This window comes from Neopsephotus bourkii, unplaced genomic scaffold (assembly GCF_033783945.1).
Source record: "Neopsephotus bourkii isolate Nb327-2 ecotype Australia unplaced genomic scaffold, CSIRO-AGI_Nbou_v1 NB_908, whole genome shotgun sequence".
Classification (NCBI taxonomy): domain Eukaryota; kingdom Metazoa; phylum Chordata; class Aves; order Psittaciformes; family Psittacidae; genus Neopsephotus; species Neopsephotus bourkii.
This window is the reverse complement of record NW_026901402.1, coordinates 507,465-525,780: the sequence shown is the minus strand read 5'-3', so window position 1 is coordinate 525,780 and position 18,316 is coordinate 507,465. Positions and strand designations below refer to the sequence as shown.

Below are 18,316 nucleotides of genomic sequence, written 5' to 3'. Positions count from 1 at the left end.
TTAAACATTTCAGCTTCATCCAAGCTTAGTGTAATTTAAGCTACAAAATGTGTTGATGGTTTAGTTTTGCTCCAGTTGTATATACAAGCAATTGCTGAAATGCTGAACTTGGATTTCCACTGGATAGAAATTCTGATATGTGTTAACTAACTTACCTTGTAAGTGATGCTAAGTACCTAGTGCATCAATGAATTAAAATGTTAATTTAAAGCTAGTCTTAATATGTACAATAAATATATTATTCAGAAGGAAATATGACAATATAATTCTGGTCAAAGATATGAATCTAGAGGCATCCTGGGGATGAAATCTGTGTCAGAGGCAGCTTCATTCCCATTGTCCTACTGACGTGCTAACCAAATGACTGGTAATAACAGAAACAAGCTACTACTTTGTTCAGTACAGTTAAATATATGGTTGTGTTGTTATATGAAGATAAGGCTGCATGTTTCGTGCCTACCAGATAGAAAAGAGGAAGCACTTAAAGGAACAAGAAAGAAATAGTTGACATATAGAAATGTACAGCAAAGGTCTTATATTTTCTTGTGGATGTGGGTTAAAAGTTCTCGAAAGGACAGTCAAGGTCTAGAGAAATATTCTGAAGAACAGTGATTTCTGTTCTGTTAAAAAAATATTACTTTGGTTTTTCAATATTAAAAAGTACTTTGAGATCACTAATCCTCTGCAAATTTAAGGGATGCAATCAAAGAAAGCATTTCTAAATATATTTTGTTCTTTGATCAAACTGTAATTAATACTTGGTATATATCATTCATTATACTAATATTCTGAGGAATATATTGACTCTGATGACTTGCTACAAGATTTGCTAGTTCAAAATTATATTTATGCTGAACACTCCAATGCCACATTATATTTGGAAAGCAACCACTTTTTCCATTAATGCTGGAATGAATGAAATTATGTTATACATTTATGACCTATACATTTACGTTCCTATGGTACTAGCCTGGTCCTCCCTCCTCCTGTTCCTTATAAATAACCTTCCTCCCACCCAAGAAAAAGGAAGTCTTCACTTCCTCTGTAACATCTGCTAAGCCTCCCTATTCAGACTATGCTTGGCTCTCTCCCATATGCCCTAAATCCCAGCTGCTGGGGAAGGAGCAGCCTGTATAATAGCTGATTTCGACATAATACTTGTGCTGATTGGGAGACCGAACATATCTAATAGTTGCTGAGCTTGTATGGCTGCCTTTGCAATAGGGGTCTTAAATTGAGTTTCTGTTTCCTCTGCCCAGATGTCAGTATCCTCAGATCTTTTAGCAACTTCTTCTAAGTGTCAAGCTTCCCAGTGACGTGCAGAGCAGTGGATGAAGGTGATGGGAATAGTGTGTAGGAGAGACAGAGAACTGCCAAATGGTCAGATAGTTTATTCACATATATTTAATCTCCTTATCAAAGCAAAATAAGGAGAATGAAGTGGGATCAAGGGATTAGCTTGTATGTGTGTGTCCTGGTCCACAAATGGACTTCAGGTTAATGGCACATCAACACCGCTCTAGAGACTCCCCAGTATTTCTGGATTTACTCTGAAGCAACCCCATTCCTTCCATCCATTCAGCCCTCTCTGATCACACAGATTACTTCCCCTACCAATGCCCCACAGTCACATATCTCTCGTTCCACAGTGCCCCTGCTCCTGCAAAACCTCGTTGCCAGCCTTGGTCCTATTTCCTACCCCAGACTCCCAGTTCTGTGGTACCAAACCTTTCCACCTCCACTTCACCCATGGGACACTGCTGAGCTCAGCATTCCATCTACCTATTTCCCCGGCCAGGTCCAGGTACTGCAATTTACACCAGTATGTCTGAGTTGATGCATTGCCCTTATGTCCTGGATTTATTCCGAAGTCACTTGGACAGACCTGTTGGCTGCTGCAACATGTACCTTTCCTAGGGCTTGTTGCTTGCCTTGAGGATATCGATGTGATTCTTGCAAGGATAGAGACCTGTTTACAGAGGAGAAATCTGCACAGAAATGTCAGTGAGCACTTGTATGTGAGCACTGTAGTGATCAAGAAAGAGGAGTGCTTACTTTACAGGGGAAAACATAAAGGGTTTGACAAGTAATACACAGCAAGGAGAAGGCCAAGAAGGGGTGTGATTGCTCTCCATAAATATATCAGGGAGGTAAACAGCAGGAAGAAAGTAGAGTGATATAGTCTGAATGATATTGATGGCATAAGAATAAACTGGCCATGAATAAATTGCAGTTTGCAATTTAGTAGGATGGTTATAACCACCCAAAACTGCAGCTCTGAAACAGCATTGTAAGAGCAGCAGAAACAAAAAGAGCCTACCTAGGCTTGGGTGGAATTTGCCACATCATCAATGAGGCTAGGAGAAGCTCAGTCTCAAAAGCACTAACACTGGCACATCACATTTTCGTCTGTAGTGCCCTGCCTCACTGCACACTACCACACAGGCCAGAGCCAGGTGGAGAATTCTAGAGGGTTCGTAATAAATGCCTTGAACACTAATAATATCGCTTTACTTGGTGGTGTATCTATCTATTAATGTAACCTGTTATCATCTTTGCCTTCTTTTCTCCAGCAGCTGTGAAATGATTTGATGGGTTTAATTATTTTTCATAATAACCCCCAAATTCCTCTCTTGATTAGCTTCCTAGATGAGATTTCCATTTAGTACATATTCTCTAACTTGGTGTTTGGTTTCCTTGCTAATTATCTCACATTTTTTTTCTGTGTTAAGCTGCATTTGCCATCTGCTCATCCAGTCACAAAAAATAATGGAAAACCTTTTCAATCCGATTGCATTCTCTTTAATTACTGTCTCTGTCTCCAGTTGTGTTATTACCCACAGATTGGAAGATCTTGGGCCAAATAATTGATAAAAACCAGTGAGATTCCTTTGATTTTGGCTGAACCATGGTGACACATACTGAGATCCTGATCTTTCACTTCCTACTGTTGTATATTTTAAGCTCTCCATCTTTCAAAAAAATAATTGTCTGAGTCATGCTTCTCTCCATCTTCAAACACAGTATTGCTGCTGTGTTTCCCACACTTAGACTGAGCTCCTACTGTGAATGAGTATTTCCTTTAGCCATACTCTGAGTGTACTCTCTCCAGGGAATTCATAAGAAGTCAGCAGCACTTCCAGATAGACAATGTGAACTGAGCATTCATTTGTGGATATGCATATGTGAACTTCTGCACATGTTTTGCAATGCCAATGCTTACAACATTAAAAAAACAACCCCAAAACCAAACAGCAAACCACCTTTAAATTCTCATATGTATATTTTCTTCTTTTTCTGGCTCTACTGATCCTTTTTTCAGCTTCTCAGTGTTTATGAATACCATTTTGCTGTAATTATTTTAAGCCTTACACTTACATGGATTCTGTGGTGTTCGTTACCTCCTGATACTTGCTGAAAAGTACCTTATTTGATGAAAAAATATGTTCTTTTTATGAGTCAGTCTCTTCAGTCATAGATTCTTGTTACCAAGCTCCTTCTCACAAAGTCCATTCTTAAGCTTTGTACATTTCTGTATCTTTTGCTAGATTCTATGAAGGAAAACCTCTTTCATGATAGACTCTTATTTCCCAATCAACTGAATTGGATTTTGGAGCTATTGCATAAAGACACCTACCATGCAAACTATGGAGTACTGATCTTTTCACTGTGGAAAAGTGTTTTGTATAAGCATAACCCTTGTAAATTGTCAGTTTGAGCAGTGTGACTAAAATTTCATGGCAGGGACACAAAGTCATAGGGAACACAGGTTTAATGCAACATTTGATCTTGTGTATCGGCAAGAATAATGTTCTTATCAAAGGCCTTTTTAAAAGCAAAGTTGGGGCTTCTAGTTACCTGGACAAGCAAGCTGAAGAACTGCTTATAAACCCGCCTGGATTTCTCCAGGGCTACCAGTTCTTTTGTATTCTTAATTATTGTTTCTACAATTGATGCAATTGATCTCAATTTTTCTGCTTCACAAAAAGAAGTATCAGTTGAATGGTAATTGTAAGCATTACATTCAATGTCTGCATCTGCAGGTAACACCAGTTTGGGGTTTTACCTAAAGCTTTGTTTGAGAGATAATTTCTTCTCTCGTCTCAAATATAATTTAACTTTTTCACATGAATACTCGTCTTTTCCAATTTTTTAAATTTAATTATGCTGAAACTTATTATTGCATTGGCATAATCAGAATATGTACATTGTGATCTCTCTTAATGGACAGAAAATAGGGTAAAGAGGAAGGAATAGGTAATATAAATTTATTTTTTATATAGAATCATTTAAAGCTCTCCTTAATCTGGGCGAATTTCACAGAAGACACATTTCAGAAACAAAAGAGCACTTCATTCTGCTGAAATCAGTGTTAATATTTACCTGCTTGCTTTTGTAAGTTTTGCATCCTGTGTAATTATGTGAAAGGATGTAATTTCATATCCAGAATTTATTTTACTGTACTGAAAAATCATCTAATTCTTTCTTTATTTAAATGCTATGGGACCAGATGGAACTAAAATTATGACCCTAGAGAAAATCTTGTGTGCCTTCAGTACATGAAATGATAAAAAAATATGTGCAGAAGTGTTTTATGAATATTCTCAAGGTATTCAGATTCCTCCAGGTAGTTTAGATGTTAAATGATTTTTTTTTTTTGATTGTTATTAGAAGCATAATAGTAGGATGGGCCACTCACACCATAAACCTTCATGTAAGCCAAAGAATTTACAGATCTAACAAATTTATGTTATTACTAGTGCCTCATAATTAGCTCATGAAGATTGTACAGTTATTAAAAAGGCCTGAAATATTAATGAAGAATTATATATATTGTGAAACATGTTCCTGCTTATAGTCTACCTCAGCCTGAGGTACTCAAGTCAAGCAGTACTTGTTCAATTACATCATCCAATAACTGAAACAGTTTAAATAGGAAAACAACTTAGGTATATATTGCTGCACTATAGCTATGGTAAATCACGTTGTTCTCTGTTTTTTTTTCTTTTAGGGATAAAGTATTAAATCTAAAAGATATTTCATACCTGTGTATGGCTGTTTTCTGTTGATCAGTAATTCTGTGGTGTTTCTGTGATTAAGACAATTTAGCATTATAAACTACTCATTTATGACATTAATTTGTGAGCAACTTCTGTATAATTATTTCTCATTTTACTGTTGAAAGTGAGATCATATTTTTTCATTACTTGTCTCTTGCAAGTAATTCAATATTATTTCCTTGTTAATAATAATCTCCTTAGTCTCAAATTTTCAGGAATTTACCCCTTAGTTACATCTTGTAAATAATTTGATGGAGGCCAATAAAACTGTGGAAATCACATACGTGCATGTTCATAGTCTCTAAATTCATGCCCAGCCCTGCAGATAGCCTCACTCAGGTGACTGTTTAAGGGTCAGTCAGCAGCATTTACTATGGTCATCTAAGAGAAAAGGCTGCATTAGCAACAAATTTCTTGTGAGTGAAGCAAATTTTCTCTCTTTTAGATGTTCAGGCAGAAAACCAAACTGAGGGTGGCAGTTTCTTGGCATAGACTTTGAACACTATGGGATTATTTTTTTTATTTTTTTTTTATGTAAACTTGCTTCCAGTTTCTTCTTAGGGAGTAGAGAAAAGTTCTTATTCTAAGACTGAAAGAGAACTTACAGTAGAAATGTCATTTAACGAATTTGGAAGAGAAAAAAAAGGTAGTTCTGAAGAACAGGGAGAAACTGATTTTGCTTTAAACTCAGTTGACTAATGTAAGAATTTACAGGCACTTAATATGGACTAGTGTCTTTTCTGGGCTTCTGCTTTTTTACTGTCTCGAAAGTGATGTGCAGTTATACAATTTCATCTTACTTTTGACACAGCAAAGTGTTTCATTTCCAAAAGGCAATAACGTTCAGATGGGGCTATTAGCAGTATCCTGCCCTTAGGCTAGACTGGTCAATGAAATTTGCTGCAGTGATGATAATGCCAATGATTTGTACTTAATTAGCTGAGTATATTATACATTAATTTAATCTGGAGACTTTTATGAGGGTTTTAATATATTAATAACAATGTCTAAAATACTTGCAAGGCTCGTACTGAGATTCTAATTTCAGTGATGTTTAAGAATCGGACAGAAGCATCCCATATGAGTTTGGGTGTTTGCACTTGAGGTTCCTTGAAATTTCTAAGCCACACATAGAGATCTGTGATAGTTAGCAGTTACAGTTTTGGCATAGTGCATGTCAATGATTTTTATTTCAACCTTAGGGGTCTTTTCAATGATTGTGCTCTGTACATAGACTCTTAACACTGCAGATCTGGCTTTCCTTGTAGCTAACTATTAAAGGAACCACCAGACCGTTACAAAAGTATAAAGGAAGTGAAGGTCAAATCAGTGATAGAGGATGCTAGTTTGCTGCAGTAACCTAAAAGGTGAGGTTGCCTGAAAGAGGTACACATTGTTGTGTACATGATGCACTGAATAAAGAAAAAGGACTTCTACAATTGAAAAGAGATAATAAATCTAAATCTGCTGTTTCAGCTTTGCTTTGGTCTGTTTAGGGTTGAATTTATGAGTGTTTTTGCAAAACTATTAGACTATTATTCAGTCACTGATTTCCATACCTCAATTTTAGCTTCACGAGATATCATTAGACTCTCAACTTTGATTTTTTTATTACAATTCTTTTTGTCAAAGAATGTGTCCACTGTTCTGATTAATGTTCATTTAATTCCAACTGGAATTTTGGATTGGTTTTGTTTATGAACGTTGATAATGAATGTTCAATGTGGAAAACTTGATGCATAAAACATTTATACAATCACAGAATCATAAAATAGTTAGGGTTGAAAAGGACCTTAAGATCATCAAGTTCTAACCTCCCTGCCATGGGCAGGGACACCTCACACTAAGTCACGCCACCCGAGGCTTCATCCAGCCTGGCCTTGAACACCGCCAGGGATGGAGCATTCACAACTTCACTGGGCAACCCATTCCAGTGTCTCACCACCCTAACAGGAAAGAAATTCCTCCTTATATCCAATCTAAACTTCCCCTATTTAAGTTAGAACCCATTACCCCTTGTCATATCACTACAGTGTATATATTTCCAGATAGGCTCAATTTTGTACCTTGTTCCAGCATCAGGGCTTAGTCCAGGTATGAATGCTCAGTTCACCAGAACGAGTTAGGAGCTTGGAGCTGAAGCTCATAGTTGTTCTCCAGAAATTGAAACTTTTTTCTGTTTTTCTTGACTCACTAGAAAGTTTCTGTTACCCCAAATTAATCATTATAGAAAATAATGCAAAAGATAAATTTAATCACTCTTGTTATTTTGAGCTTAGGTCTGAGTCCTGCAATGAGGTCTTTATCCTTTTGTCATGGTTATGATAGAGGTCACATGTGTGTATAACCAGTGAGATGAAAGCGTTTGAAATCATCAACAGTGCAGGCTGATTTTTTTTCAGAGAATATTCAAGATAGAAAGATTCAGTGCAAGCTGATTTTTTTTTTCAGAGAATATTCAAGATTCACTTTTATAGTTTTCAGATTCAATTTATTAGCACTCACTTGGCAGCAAATGCCACATAGGAGAAACAGATTTTTGGTTTTTTTTTAAATCAAGTTTAATGTTTCACACTGAATTTGTGTTTCTTGTATATTTGCCCATTCCCACCTGAGGGCAGCGTTTCAGATGGAGAGCAGAGACTATATGGAAGCTCTTCTCCTGATATATGCAGATGTATTTAGGAAAACCACTAGTTCTCAGAAGTTGTTATAGACTAGTCAAAACAGAAAACCTTACAGAGGATGGCTCAGTGCTCTACCAAACAAGCTTTATTTGCCCCAGCCTGTAATTGATCCTGCATTTAAGAAGGAGTCCACAGTGGATTCCCCCTCAGGACAGAAGAAAAGGGTTATACAACAGATCAGTCCTTGAGCTATAGTCTCCAGCTGTTGGGAGACATTGCCTGGCATGTCAGAATTTGCTGCCGTAACCTCCTCAAGTAGTCACTTAGCATGTGAGTCCACTACATATTTGGGACCGGATGAGTTCAAAGCTTTAGTCATGTGTCACAGTCTTTTTGTGTTTGAGTGCCCTTTCCTTAGGAGTTTAGAAGTGTATCTGCAGTAGTGCAGTCTGGCTACACCCTGGCATGAGTAGGTACAGCTGGTAGGTTAAAGGGATTGGCACTTCAGATGCTGCAATTGGAGTAGTGCCCAGTTCTTTCCCCTGCCCACACCACGCCAGTATAAGACACACAGTTTGAAAAGCATCCAGAGGATGGCCACCAAGATGGGCAGCTGGAGCATATGATGCACATGGAGACACTGAAGAGGCCTGGGTTTGTTCAGAGAGGAAGCTAAGAGGAAAACAGAGCTAATTGCTGTCCACAGCTGCTTAATGGGTCATTACAGCCATATGGAATCAGACTCTTAATGGACATATATGGTGAAAGGACAAGAGGGAATAGATGATGCAGCAAGGAAATTTCAGTTAGACACAAGGAAAAATCTCTTCATGGTGAAGGTGGTTAAACGCTGGAACAGTTGCCCAGAGTGACTTGATTCTCCTTCCTGGTGGATTTTCAAAACGAGTGGGCAAGGCCCTGAGAAATCTAATGTTACTTTGAAGTTGGCAGTGCTCTGAATTGAGGGATAAACTCCTAATGATCTCAAGAGGCCTCTTCCAACCTGTACTATTCCAGGTTTATATACGTTACTGCTTTACATGAAGGATGTCTTTCAACAGTCTTGCCCAGGTGTGGATACATCCTGGACTTCATCTCTTCTCCCTTCCAGTGGTTACATAATTTTTTTTGTACACCCTTTGTGTTTAAAATTACCTCCTTAAATCTGTCAAGTCAACTCCCCACTCAAATGCTTTTAAAATCTAATTCCTCTTTGAGAGAAAAGAGGAAAGGAGTGAAAAAAAATCAATTTAACTTTCAAAGTACCAGAGTATCAGACTGTGTGACCTACTCTATGACTGTGCTGTCCTCTTCTGCATTTTTTGCCATGTATCTTTGGCTCTTTGTTATGTCGTGCTCAACTTCAATTTGTTTTTATTTGTTTTTATGATGCTCTGAGATTATTGGTGAAATCTCTTTAAACGAGTAAAGTGAAAGAAGAGAGAGAAAGTCAGAAAGTAAAGGAATAACGATAGCCTACTATCTACTAGTAGATAGGCTACTTTTGCATTAGTACACTGTTGAGATTTGACCATGAACCTACAGAATTCCCAGTGACACTTGTATCGGCCCCAGGAGCGTTTTGGAGTGAGCCTCTGGTGCAGACTGTCTTCAGTTTTGTATTTCACAGAACTCTGATGGTTCCCCACTCTCACATTTTTTTATCCCCAACTTTACTCACAATAGTTTTTTTCATGAAGATGCCACGATGTGATTAAGGGGTGGTAAGTTTCTTCCCCTCAGCTATGGGGAATATGACTCACTTTAACCTTTGAATGTCAAAGCTAGCAAAAAGTGTAAAAATGAGCAGATAAACATGTAGGCTTGCTCTGTGTAAACACATCTTCTGGTCTTTTTTGGACTCATTCAGAGTATTTGGACTCTCCCCTTTGATACTGTGCATTTGAAATGGGTATCAGAAATGTGCTAAAGCACATAAATTTTGTTGCTGTGTTTATGACTGCTCCTCTGAAAAGAAAGTATTTGTGTTCAGATCACCAAGAGAAACATTAGCTGGTTTCTTTTTTTGCCTTTTTTTTGAGTGGTTTATAGTTTGCTTTTTATTGCTTCAATTATATTTGTTTTCCTATGAAAATATTTGATTGTCTGATCTCATAATTCTTTTCTCAAATCCCTTTTGGCATGGTTAATGCATGGGCAATGTGTAAAATCCATATGGAGAAGGATCTGATGTGCAAGTATTGTGAATAGGTTCTGGCAATGCTTTGAGCGTGAGCCTTATATTTTTATCTGTGGAAAAGAATGGGCTTTTAGTAGTTGCTTTATGCATTTCATGGGATGTCAGTTCATTTGCTCAAAAGGAAACAAAGTTTGCTGCCAGGTTGGTTGATTTTCTTCTGCTTTATGCTCACTCTAGTTTAATAATGGCTATTCTGTATTCTATTTTTGTTTAAAGTAAGTTCTTTCAGTATCTGCCCTTCTCAGAGCTACTCATTCCCCATGCTCTGACTTTCCCAATATAGCCCAGCTGCTGATCTCTTGCAGGCAGTGTCTTTTCCTATTGTATTTTTCTTATTCCCCCAAACTCTAGTAGATACTTGGCTTTGCTAACCCCAAGGCATGATGCTGGGCAGTAAAAGGCCCTTTGTTATGAATAGTGCAGTTAAAAGGAAAGATTCAAGAAAGCTGAAATTGCAAACACAAGGAATCTCATCCTGAGAGTGGTCATACAATAAGTGACTAGCAGTGAGAGGCAGGCAGGAAAGTAGGCTCTTATGCTAAGCAGGAAATGCTTGTAGAAGTAGTTTCAGAGGGATGAAATACATTTATTAGCTATATCCACAACAGTTCCAAACAATTGCTGTTATTACATTTTTAGTATGTTCTGCATGATGTACTGAAGACTGGTATTTTTACGTGTAAGCACTATTGTTCAGGAGAATAAAAAAGGTTTCAAGATAAACAGATCTGTTTATATATGCACACTTGTAAATGTGTGTATACATTTATATGTATAACTGCATGCTTTTCTTCAGACTGCATAACTTGAGATATTTTTTCTTTATTTCTTTTATGACAGTTTATGGAAATAGGCCCAAACAACATCAGAGTCCAAATATAGTCACTTTCTCTTCCTATTATACTATTTGTCAGCAGTCAAAATACTGTAGGAAATAGTGGGTTTGTGTAGTGTCATTTTGATTATTTTTACCACTTCATAGTTTCAAACAGTTGTAAGGAGCACCTGGATTTCACTTGCTCTACGTGGATCATGTGGATAGGACTCTTACTGCAAAGGCAGACCAACAAAGTATCCTTGACTTCATTCTTATGATAGCAACTGCTTAAAGTACCTTTAGTGAAATTCCTGTATATAAGGGTGAGATGAGATCTCATTTAAATCAAGAAAATAGTGCTGCCCAAAATTAGGCCAGTGGCATTCTTAGAAATATATGAATGTTGCAAAAGTGTAAATATTCTGCTCTTCCTGGCAGTTGAAGGGCTCAGGTCATGTGCTGTATGAAGCACTTACAACTTTAAGATACATCTAAGCTGGAAAGATTCCAGGGGAGGAAAGGCTAGTTGGTTTTTGTAAGTGTCTCTCAGTGCCTTACCTACATGGATGACTGAACATGGAGTGGGAGACCCCCCATGGGATTTGCTGTAGCATCGGAGTGGAACACAGGGGATGAATGTGAATGAGAAAACCTTAACAAACATGATAAAATCTTGTTGTTTATGCTACAGGTCTGTCAAGCTGCCATTTCAGCTGATGGTATTGTGCAGTGATGAGATATCATAGAGTCATAGAATCATGGGATTGGTTAGTTTGGAAAAGACCTTTCAGATATCAACAGGTGGAAAAAACTACAGATAAATAAAAAGATGTGAGAGAAAAAATGAAAAGAGATAATGGAAAACATAGTTCATAATGCAGCTTTTATTGGCACAGTTATAGCCATATATAGCCATGTTTAGATGCAAATATTGGATTAAAATCCTGAAAATGATTAGAAGCCTCACAGTTTAGCCTTAAATTATGCCTTGTTTTTCAGCTGCAGTGAATCTGAATATAATGTATGCCTACCCTATGTCTCTAAGCATCACAGAGTTCTGTTTCACTAACATCAGTAAAATGATGTAAAGAGACATTGATGAAATAGTGTCAGCCACAGCTGCGTTTCTTGCTATTAGAAACAAAATCTAAAGCACTATAAGCTATATATCCTCTCTGGATCTTGATCTGCTTTTTCATTGATCCTTAAATTATTATTATTATGCATAAATGAAAGTGGAAAAGAAAAAGCAAAACAAGAATCATTTTCTGTGAGGCCAACCATAATTCTGTTAGACAAACAACATTTCTAGCTTTCCTCTCACACACTGAATTCTGAATTCAAACAGGCAGTAATAATAAGTAATTATATAACAGGGGTATCTTTTTCTGGGCATTCAGGAAATAGATTTAGACGATGGGTGGAAAAAAGATAAATATAATCAATAGAGAACATACGTGTTTGTAATTAAAATCTAAAACACTACAGAGAAGGGTGGCAGCAGAAAGTTGCTGCCAAGGGTTTCTGGTACTGTCCCATGAAAAGAGACATGATCTGTTACACAGATGAAGTGGGAATACAAAACCTCATGTTTTGATGTACAAAATGAAATGCCATTATTCAATGCACAAAGCCTGATGTGGTATTACTCAAGAGCTAGTCAGAAGGGCTGACTGCACCCCTTTTCTGAATGCAGTGCTGAGATGACAAGTCATTCCCAGCAGTGCATCTCCCATTTCCATATTATTTCTTGTCATACAGTCACTTCCATGTATCTTGGTCAAAACTCATCCAGGTTGGACTCCATGACCTGGATAAATCATATCATCATAGTCTAGTTAGGGTTGGAAAGGACCTTAAGATCATCAAGTTCGAACCCCCCTGCCATGGGCTGGGACAACTCACACTAAACCATGTCACGGAAGGCTCTGTCCAACCCGGCCTTGAACACCGCCAGGGATGGAGCATTCGCAGCTTTCCTGAGCAACCCATTCCAGTGCCTCACCACCCTTACAGTAAAGAACTTTTTCCTTATATCCAATCTAAACTTCCCCTGTTTAAGTTTTAACCCATTACCCCTTGTCCTATCACTACAGTCCCTAATGAAGAGTCCCTCCCCAGCATCCCTATAGGTCCCCTTCAGATGCTGGAAGGCTGCTATGAGGTCTCCACGCAGCCTTCTCTTCTCCAGGCTGAACAGCCCCAACTTTCTCAGCCTATCTTCATAAGGGAGGTGCTCCAGTCCCCTGATCATCCTCGTGGCCCTCCTCTGGACTTGTTCCAGCAGTTCCATGTCCTTTTTGTGTTGAGGACACCAGAACTGCACAGAATACTGCAAGTGAGGTCTCATGAGAGCAGAGTAGAGGGGCGGGATCACCTCCTTTGACCTGCTGGTCACGCCCATTTTGATGAAGCCCAGGATACGGTTATCCCTGTTGAGAGGACAATGTACTTTAAAGTGTAGTTAAATATTCAATATCGTCCAATTCTCTTTAAATGTATCCAAAATATTAGTAATATTGTGTTGTCTTAGTTTTATTGTATTATACAAGTTGCAAGGCTACTTTGAGTTGTAATTGCTTCATAATGACAATTTTTTATCTTTCATCTGGCCCATATATCGTTTTCTTTATTGTAGTTCTTTATAGTAGATTTTATTGTACTTGCACAAGCCATACAAGAAAAGTACGTATAAAGCAAGGAACAGTGAGCATGTTTAGCAGAATAATTTATCTTAATTTAAAATTGAATGTTGAACTCAGCTGTTTGGAGAAAGTATGTTGGCATTTACATACCTGATTTATTATTTTTAGCTTTACCTGTCATTTAGGTTAGACAAGAAAAAACTATCAAAATAAAATAAATTTTATTGTAGCTAGGGGGAAAAAGAGCTTGTGTCTTCATGATAAATTAATTTCTTCAGAAGATCTTTCTCATGACCTATGTTTTCAGCAAGTTCTTGTATCTGGGAAGATTATTTATGTTGGCTAGACCATTTAAAAATGATAGAGTGAGATTAATAATATAAATACAGGATTTCCTTGTTCTATTGATTTACTGGGTCCCAAATCTCTGAACACTCGCCCATCTTTGTCATTTTACTTTTGAGAGCAATGACAAAGAAGTTACTCACATGTATGATTGTTTGCAAGAATGAGCATCTTTGTTAAGCGTAGGTGATTAACAACATATTGTTAACAACATAAAAAGAAATAAGTTCTGCAAAAGTATCAAAGTATAATTGTAATACTTTAGATGAATCAGATATGTTGAGTCATAGTCCGTTACTAGAAATTATGAGAAGTTTAGAAATGTATTTGTCTGAAATATGTTAATGCCCCTGTTCCTGTTCCATCCGAACATGCAGTACCTTAAGCACTTTCATTCAGATGTCACTTCATTCAGCATAGGCCACACATTAGCACTGTTACAATTGGTGGGAGACTTGGATCAGGGAACTCGTCTTACTAAGACTTGATTTTATTGTGTTATTTTTTTCTGAAGGACTGTGAATACCAACTTGCATATGGGTCAACAGACGGTGTTCTCATTGCAGACAGGCAAACTGCATTCTGGGCTGTCAAGTATCATCAGCAAACTGAGGAGGTTATTATTTACCTCTGGTGCTGGCGAGTCTGCACCTGGAATACTGTGCACAGTGGCTGGGGCTCTCGGCTTCCGGAAACTGTAAGAAATTGGAGGGATTCTAGCAAAGGGCCCTCTGGTCAGAACAGTTGAAGGAGCTGGGGATATGTAGTCTGTTGAGGTGAAGATCCACAGCAGTTGACAACAATTTGAAGGGTTACAGACAGGATGGAACCAAAGTCTCTTTGGTGGTGCATGGTGACGTAACAAGGAAGAATGGCCACAAACTGCAGACTGAGTGATTCAAGTAGGACGCTACAAGGCTGATACAGCACTGGAGCAGGCTGCCTACTAAGGCTGTGGGAATCTACACCCTTGGTGGCTTTCAGACTTGATTATCAATGCCCCAGCTGAGCTGAGCCTGTGTTGGGGACAGTCCTGCTCTCAGTGGGAGGCTGGTTGAGATGACCTTCAGAGGTCTGTTACAATTGACATTTCTCCCTTGCTGTGAATGCTAGTGTGAAGATGTAGCCTAAGACCTCTTACAGCATAAAAAAGGAATGTGTACTTACATAAAAATGATTTATTGATGTATCTCATGCTGACAAAGGTTTCTAAGGCAGGTTAGGTGCTGTTTCTTGTCACGAACTGAAAAGCCACCTTAACCTTTTAAGACTAGTTCAGCTTTTGAACGTTAATGCTGAGACTCCCAAACTTAGGTGAGGTGCAACTCAGCCTAAGCAATGTCATTTCATCTGGTGGAGTGGTAAGTTTTTGCACTGTTGTTGTGTCCTTCCTTGCTATTATCTGCCTCCAGAACTGAAATTAGAAAGTGTCCAGATTATTAAACGTGTTTAGTATTGAGCTATATTCCTGAAAGGTCTTTCCTACTATGATAGAGCGACATCCTTACAGAGAAAAGACATTGTAGTAAGTTTCAAAACATAGTTTCTTTACAGGATCCTAAGATTTCTGTATAGTGTAAACCTAAAAGTACTTGAATGTGATGTTTTGTATGATTTTAGTCTTGGAAACTTAGAATATACAGTGTTTTAACAACCATAGAATGTACAGATCTAAATAGACTTAATTATTTCTCTCTCACACACACACAGAGTGGGTCTGTGGAAACCAGTGCTCCGTGCAACTTCCATGTCATGTTCATGTGTCTACCAGAAGTGGTTGTATTTTTTTTTGTCACTCAATCTGTATATGTCAAGCACAGCAAAAAGGTATCTAGCCTTCTCCCACAGTAACAAACTACAATAGGAAAGTTCATAAACACTGGGTTTCTGGTGAATCGTCCGCATCTGCAGCCTGCTTCTTACCATTGTAGAGAGACAGGCGTTGCTGTCAGCTCAAAATGATTCCCAGACTCTGGAAGGCATACACTGATGAACTAAAAGATACAGACATACCCCCCTTAAACTCTCCCCAGGTATGCTGAGGTAGGGGAAGAAAGACCTAGCTTGCCCAGGAGCATGGACCTTAAACAAACAACTGAAAAGTCCAAAGAAAAAATGGCAGTGATAGTGCTCACACCTAACCAGCTTTTGGTCAACTTTCTGATACCAGTCATAGCTGCAAGCCTTATTTTGCAGTTAGGTTGCCTACTCTGCAGCAGATGTGCAATATTGGCGCTAAGTTGTGTAGTGAAGAAAAGAGGGAAGCTAATAATTCATAGTGTGGAGTAGGGACCTTTGGAAGATGGTGTTTAGAGTTGAAAAAAGTCAGGCAGATTCTCTGAATTGTAACAAACCAGTGAAGCAGTTGTTAGCAAGACACAGAGGATTAGCAAAAAGTCAGAAGTTCAGAAACCAAGTCTAAGCTTGTTCTTCCTAATTAACCAGGATAATAAACTGCACAGAGACAGGCAGCCCCTCTCAGTAGAACCTCACAAAGTCCTTGAATTAAAAGGGAAAAAAAAAAATCTTCTGAGCTGCTTCGTCTGTATCACTTCAGATTGTGGCAAGAGCATTTTTCATCCAGCAGTGAAAGAAACAGTCCTGTGCTACCTGAGACTTTCCATGCTTTTCACTGGGTGAGGGTTCTCAAGCTTGCCGTTAGGGTGGTTTGAGTTTGTCAGATCTGCTGAGGACGTTGGCTAGTCTATCAAGAGATCATTCAACTACACGTTTCATGGTGCTGAACTGCCTTGAAATCAATTCCTCTATCACAGAACTTTATGCTGTTCTAAAAGTTGTGATCCACCTATCAGCAGCAGATTTTCCTGGATAAACATATTTTTTTTCCAGTTCCTTTCCTTCATGCACACTACAACCTCTGGCCTTAGTAAAAACCCAATGATTAATATTTTTTAAATATATGAAAGATGTAGGGTCAGGTACCCTACAAGGCTCCTGTGAGACAGTCTCTTGTCTTTGTGGAGAAAGTACTTCTAAATAACTGGGGTGTCACCATGACACTATAAAGGTCAATCTACTCAGGGTATGTATTTCATATTCTAGGTTTCTGCCTTTTTTTTTTTTTTTTTTGCCTTTCGCTCCAGATCACAGCCAAAGTCCAATCTCCTATTTGTCACTCAAGGGAAAAAATAATTTCAGAAAGCTTTTGAATAAATATCAGGCATGTTAAATTGCTTTTTATACCGAATTTGTGTAACAATGTATCCATTTACATGTGTATGCGTGTATGCGTGCCTTCGCATGCAGATATGTATTTGCTTCAGCATACTTGTTGCTGGTAGAGATGTAATTTTTTCAGCTGTGTGTTAAAATGGAGATTTCAGAGAGTTGTGATTTAAAATATACTGTGCTCTCTTGCTGTAGTAGGACTTTTCCCAGTACATCAGAATCATCTGCCAACTCGATTATGTTCCCTGTGATTTCAATTGATCCTGGTATTTAGATTCTAAACAGAAATTTTGTATTACAGATTGATGCTAACAACTGAAAGTAGCTCAATCTCGAGGGATACTTAAAAGTTTCTCCTCCATGTGTGTTTAAATGTGTACGTTATGCAAAATAAATTTCATGACAGCCAACTTCCCAGTGGTGGCGGGTGAATAGAACAGTAATTGTGTATTTAGAGACCTTTGTTTGTTATGATGGAGTTTTATTTCCTTCACTTCTATACTTGAACATTTTGCAGAGCATAACTGCACATTTACATTGACTGTTTGTCTTCTTTTGCCTGGGAGGGCTTGGAAGTCTTTTATGAGAAAGAAATATAACAACTCTGTCTCTTATGGTTTGCTACCTCCAATAATAGAATATTAGAAGACTTTTATTTGAGTGGCTGTTGTCATTGCAGTATTGTACATCTATAAATGCAAAAAAAGTCATGTACAAGAAAAAAGTCCTGCTACATGAATGCATTCAGCTGGAGTCTGTGATGGTGACAGGTACATAAATGTAACTAAACATTTCTATAGTTCTGTTTTAAAATTCTTCCTGCAAAAATTCTGTTTTTGAAAGTTGTTTTGCAACTGTTTAAAAATGAGTACTGAAAATGAAATTGCACTTTTAATGCTTTGAGTTCTGTAAGTTTTGTTATATTTTATGACAGATCTTAAAATAAAAAAATTATAATTTATCTCTTTTTTCTTTTCAGAGTCACAGTGTACACTCTGCGGGGAGCCTGAAGGTGAGCATGTTTTTCTACTAATATTTTTCAGAGCAGCTAGAGATGAACACTTGACTCAAATGACACACACGTACAATAGCTTGGAAAAAGTATCTGAATGATGAGAACCAGTGAAAGACATTCTTCCCTATGTTAAATATAAAAAATGAATTGAATTAAGATGAGTAAAGCACAGTACATGCTCCAGGCAGGAAATATCTTAAGGGACAAATACTCCATTAGAGCAAAAATTGAAATATTTACTTCATACTCTTTTGTGTGTTTGTCAAACTAATTTGGGGTCAGAGACAGTGTGAAGAGACATTTAGGGACATCACTCTGAAGATGGAAAACAAAGAGACTGGACATAAAAGAGAAATGAGAAAATGTTTTCATAACTGATAGTACATTTACAGAGAACTATGAGAGGCTAACACTTTTA

At 37.8% G+C, this 18,316-nt stretch overlaps 1 protein-coding gene across 24 annotated transcripts in view; it reads left to right on the top strand.

The window, feature by feature from the left end:
• Positions 1-18,316, top strand: part of DLGAP2 (DLG associated protein 2) — a 462,107-nt gene that overhangs the window by 210,010 nt on the left and 233,781 nt on the right. For all 24 annotated transcript variants that reach the window (XM_061357586.1, XM_061357604.1, XM_061357582.1 and 21 more), the window contains one exon: positions 17,863-17,895. In XM_061357586.1, coding sequence (XP_061213570.1) covers positions 17,863-17,895 — 33 coding nt within the window. The remainder of the gene's footprint in view (positions 1-17,862; positions 17,896-18,316) is intronic.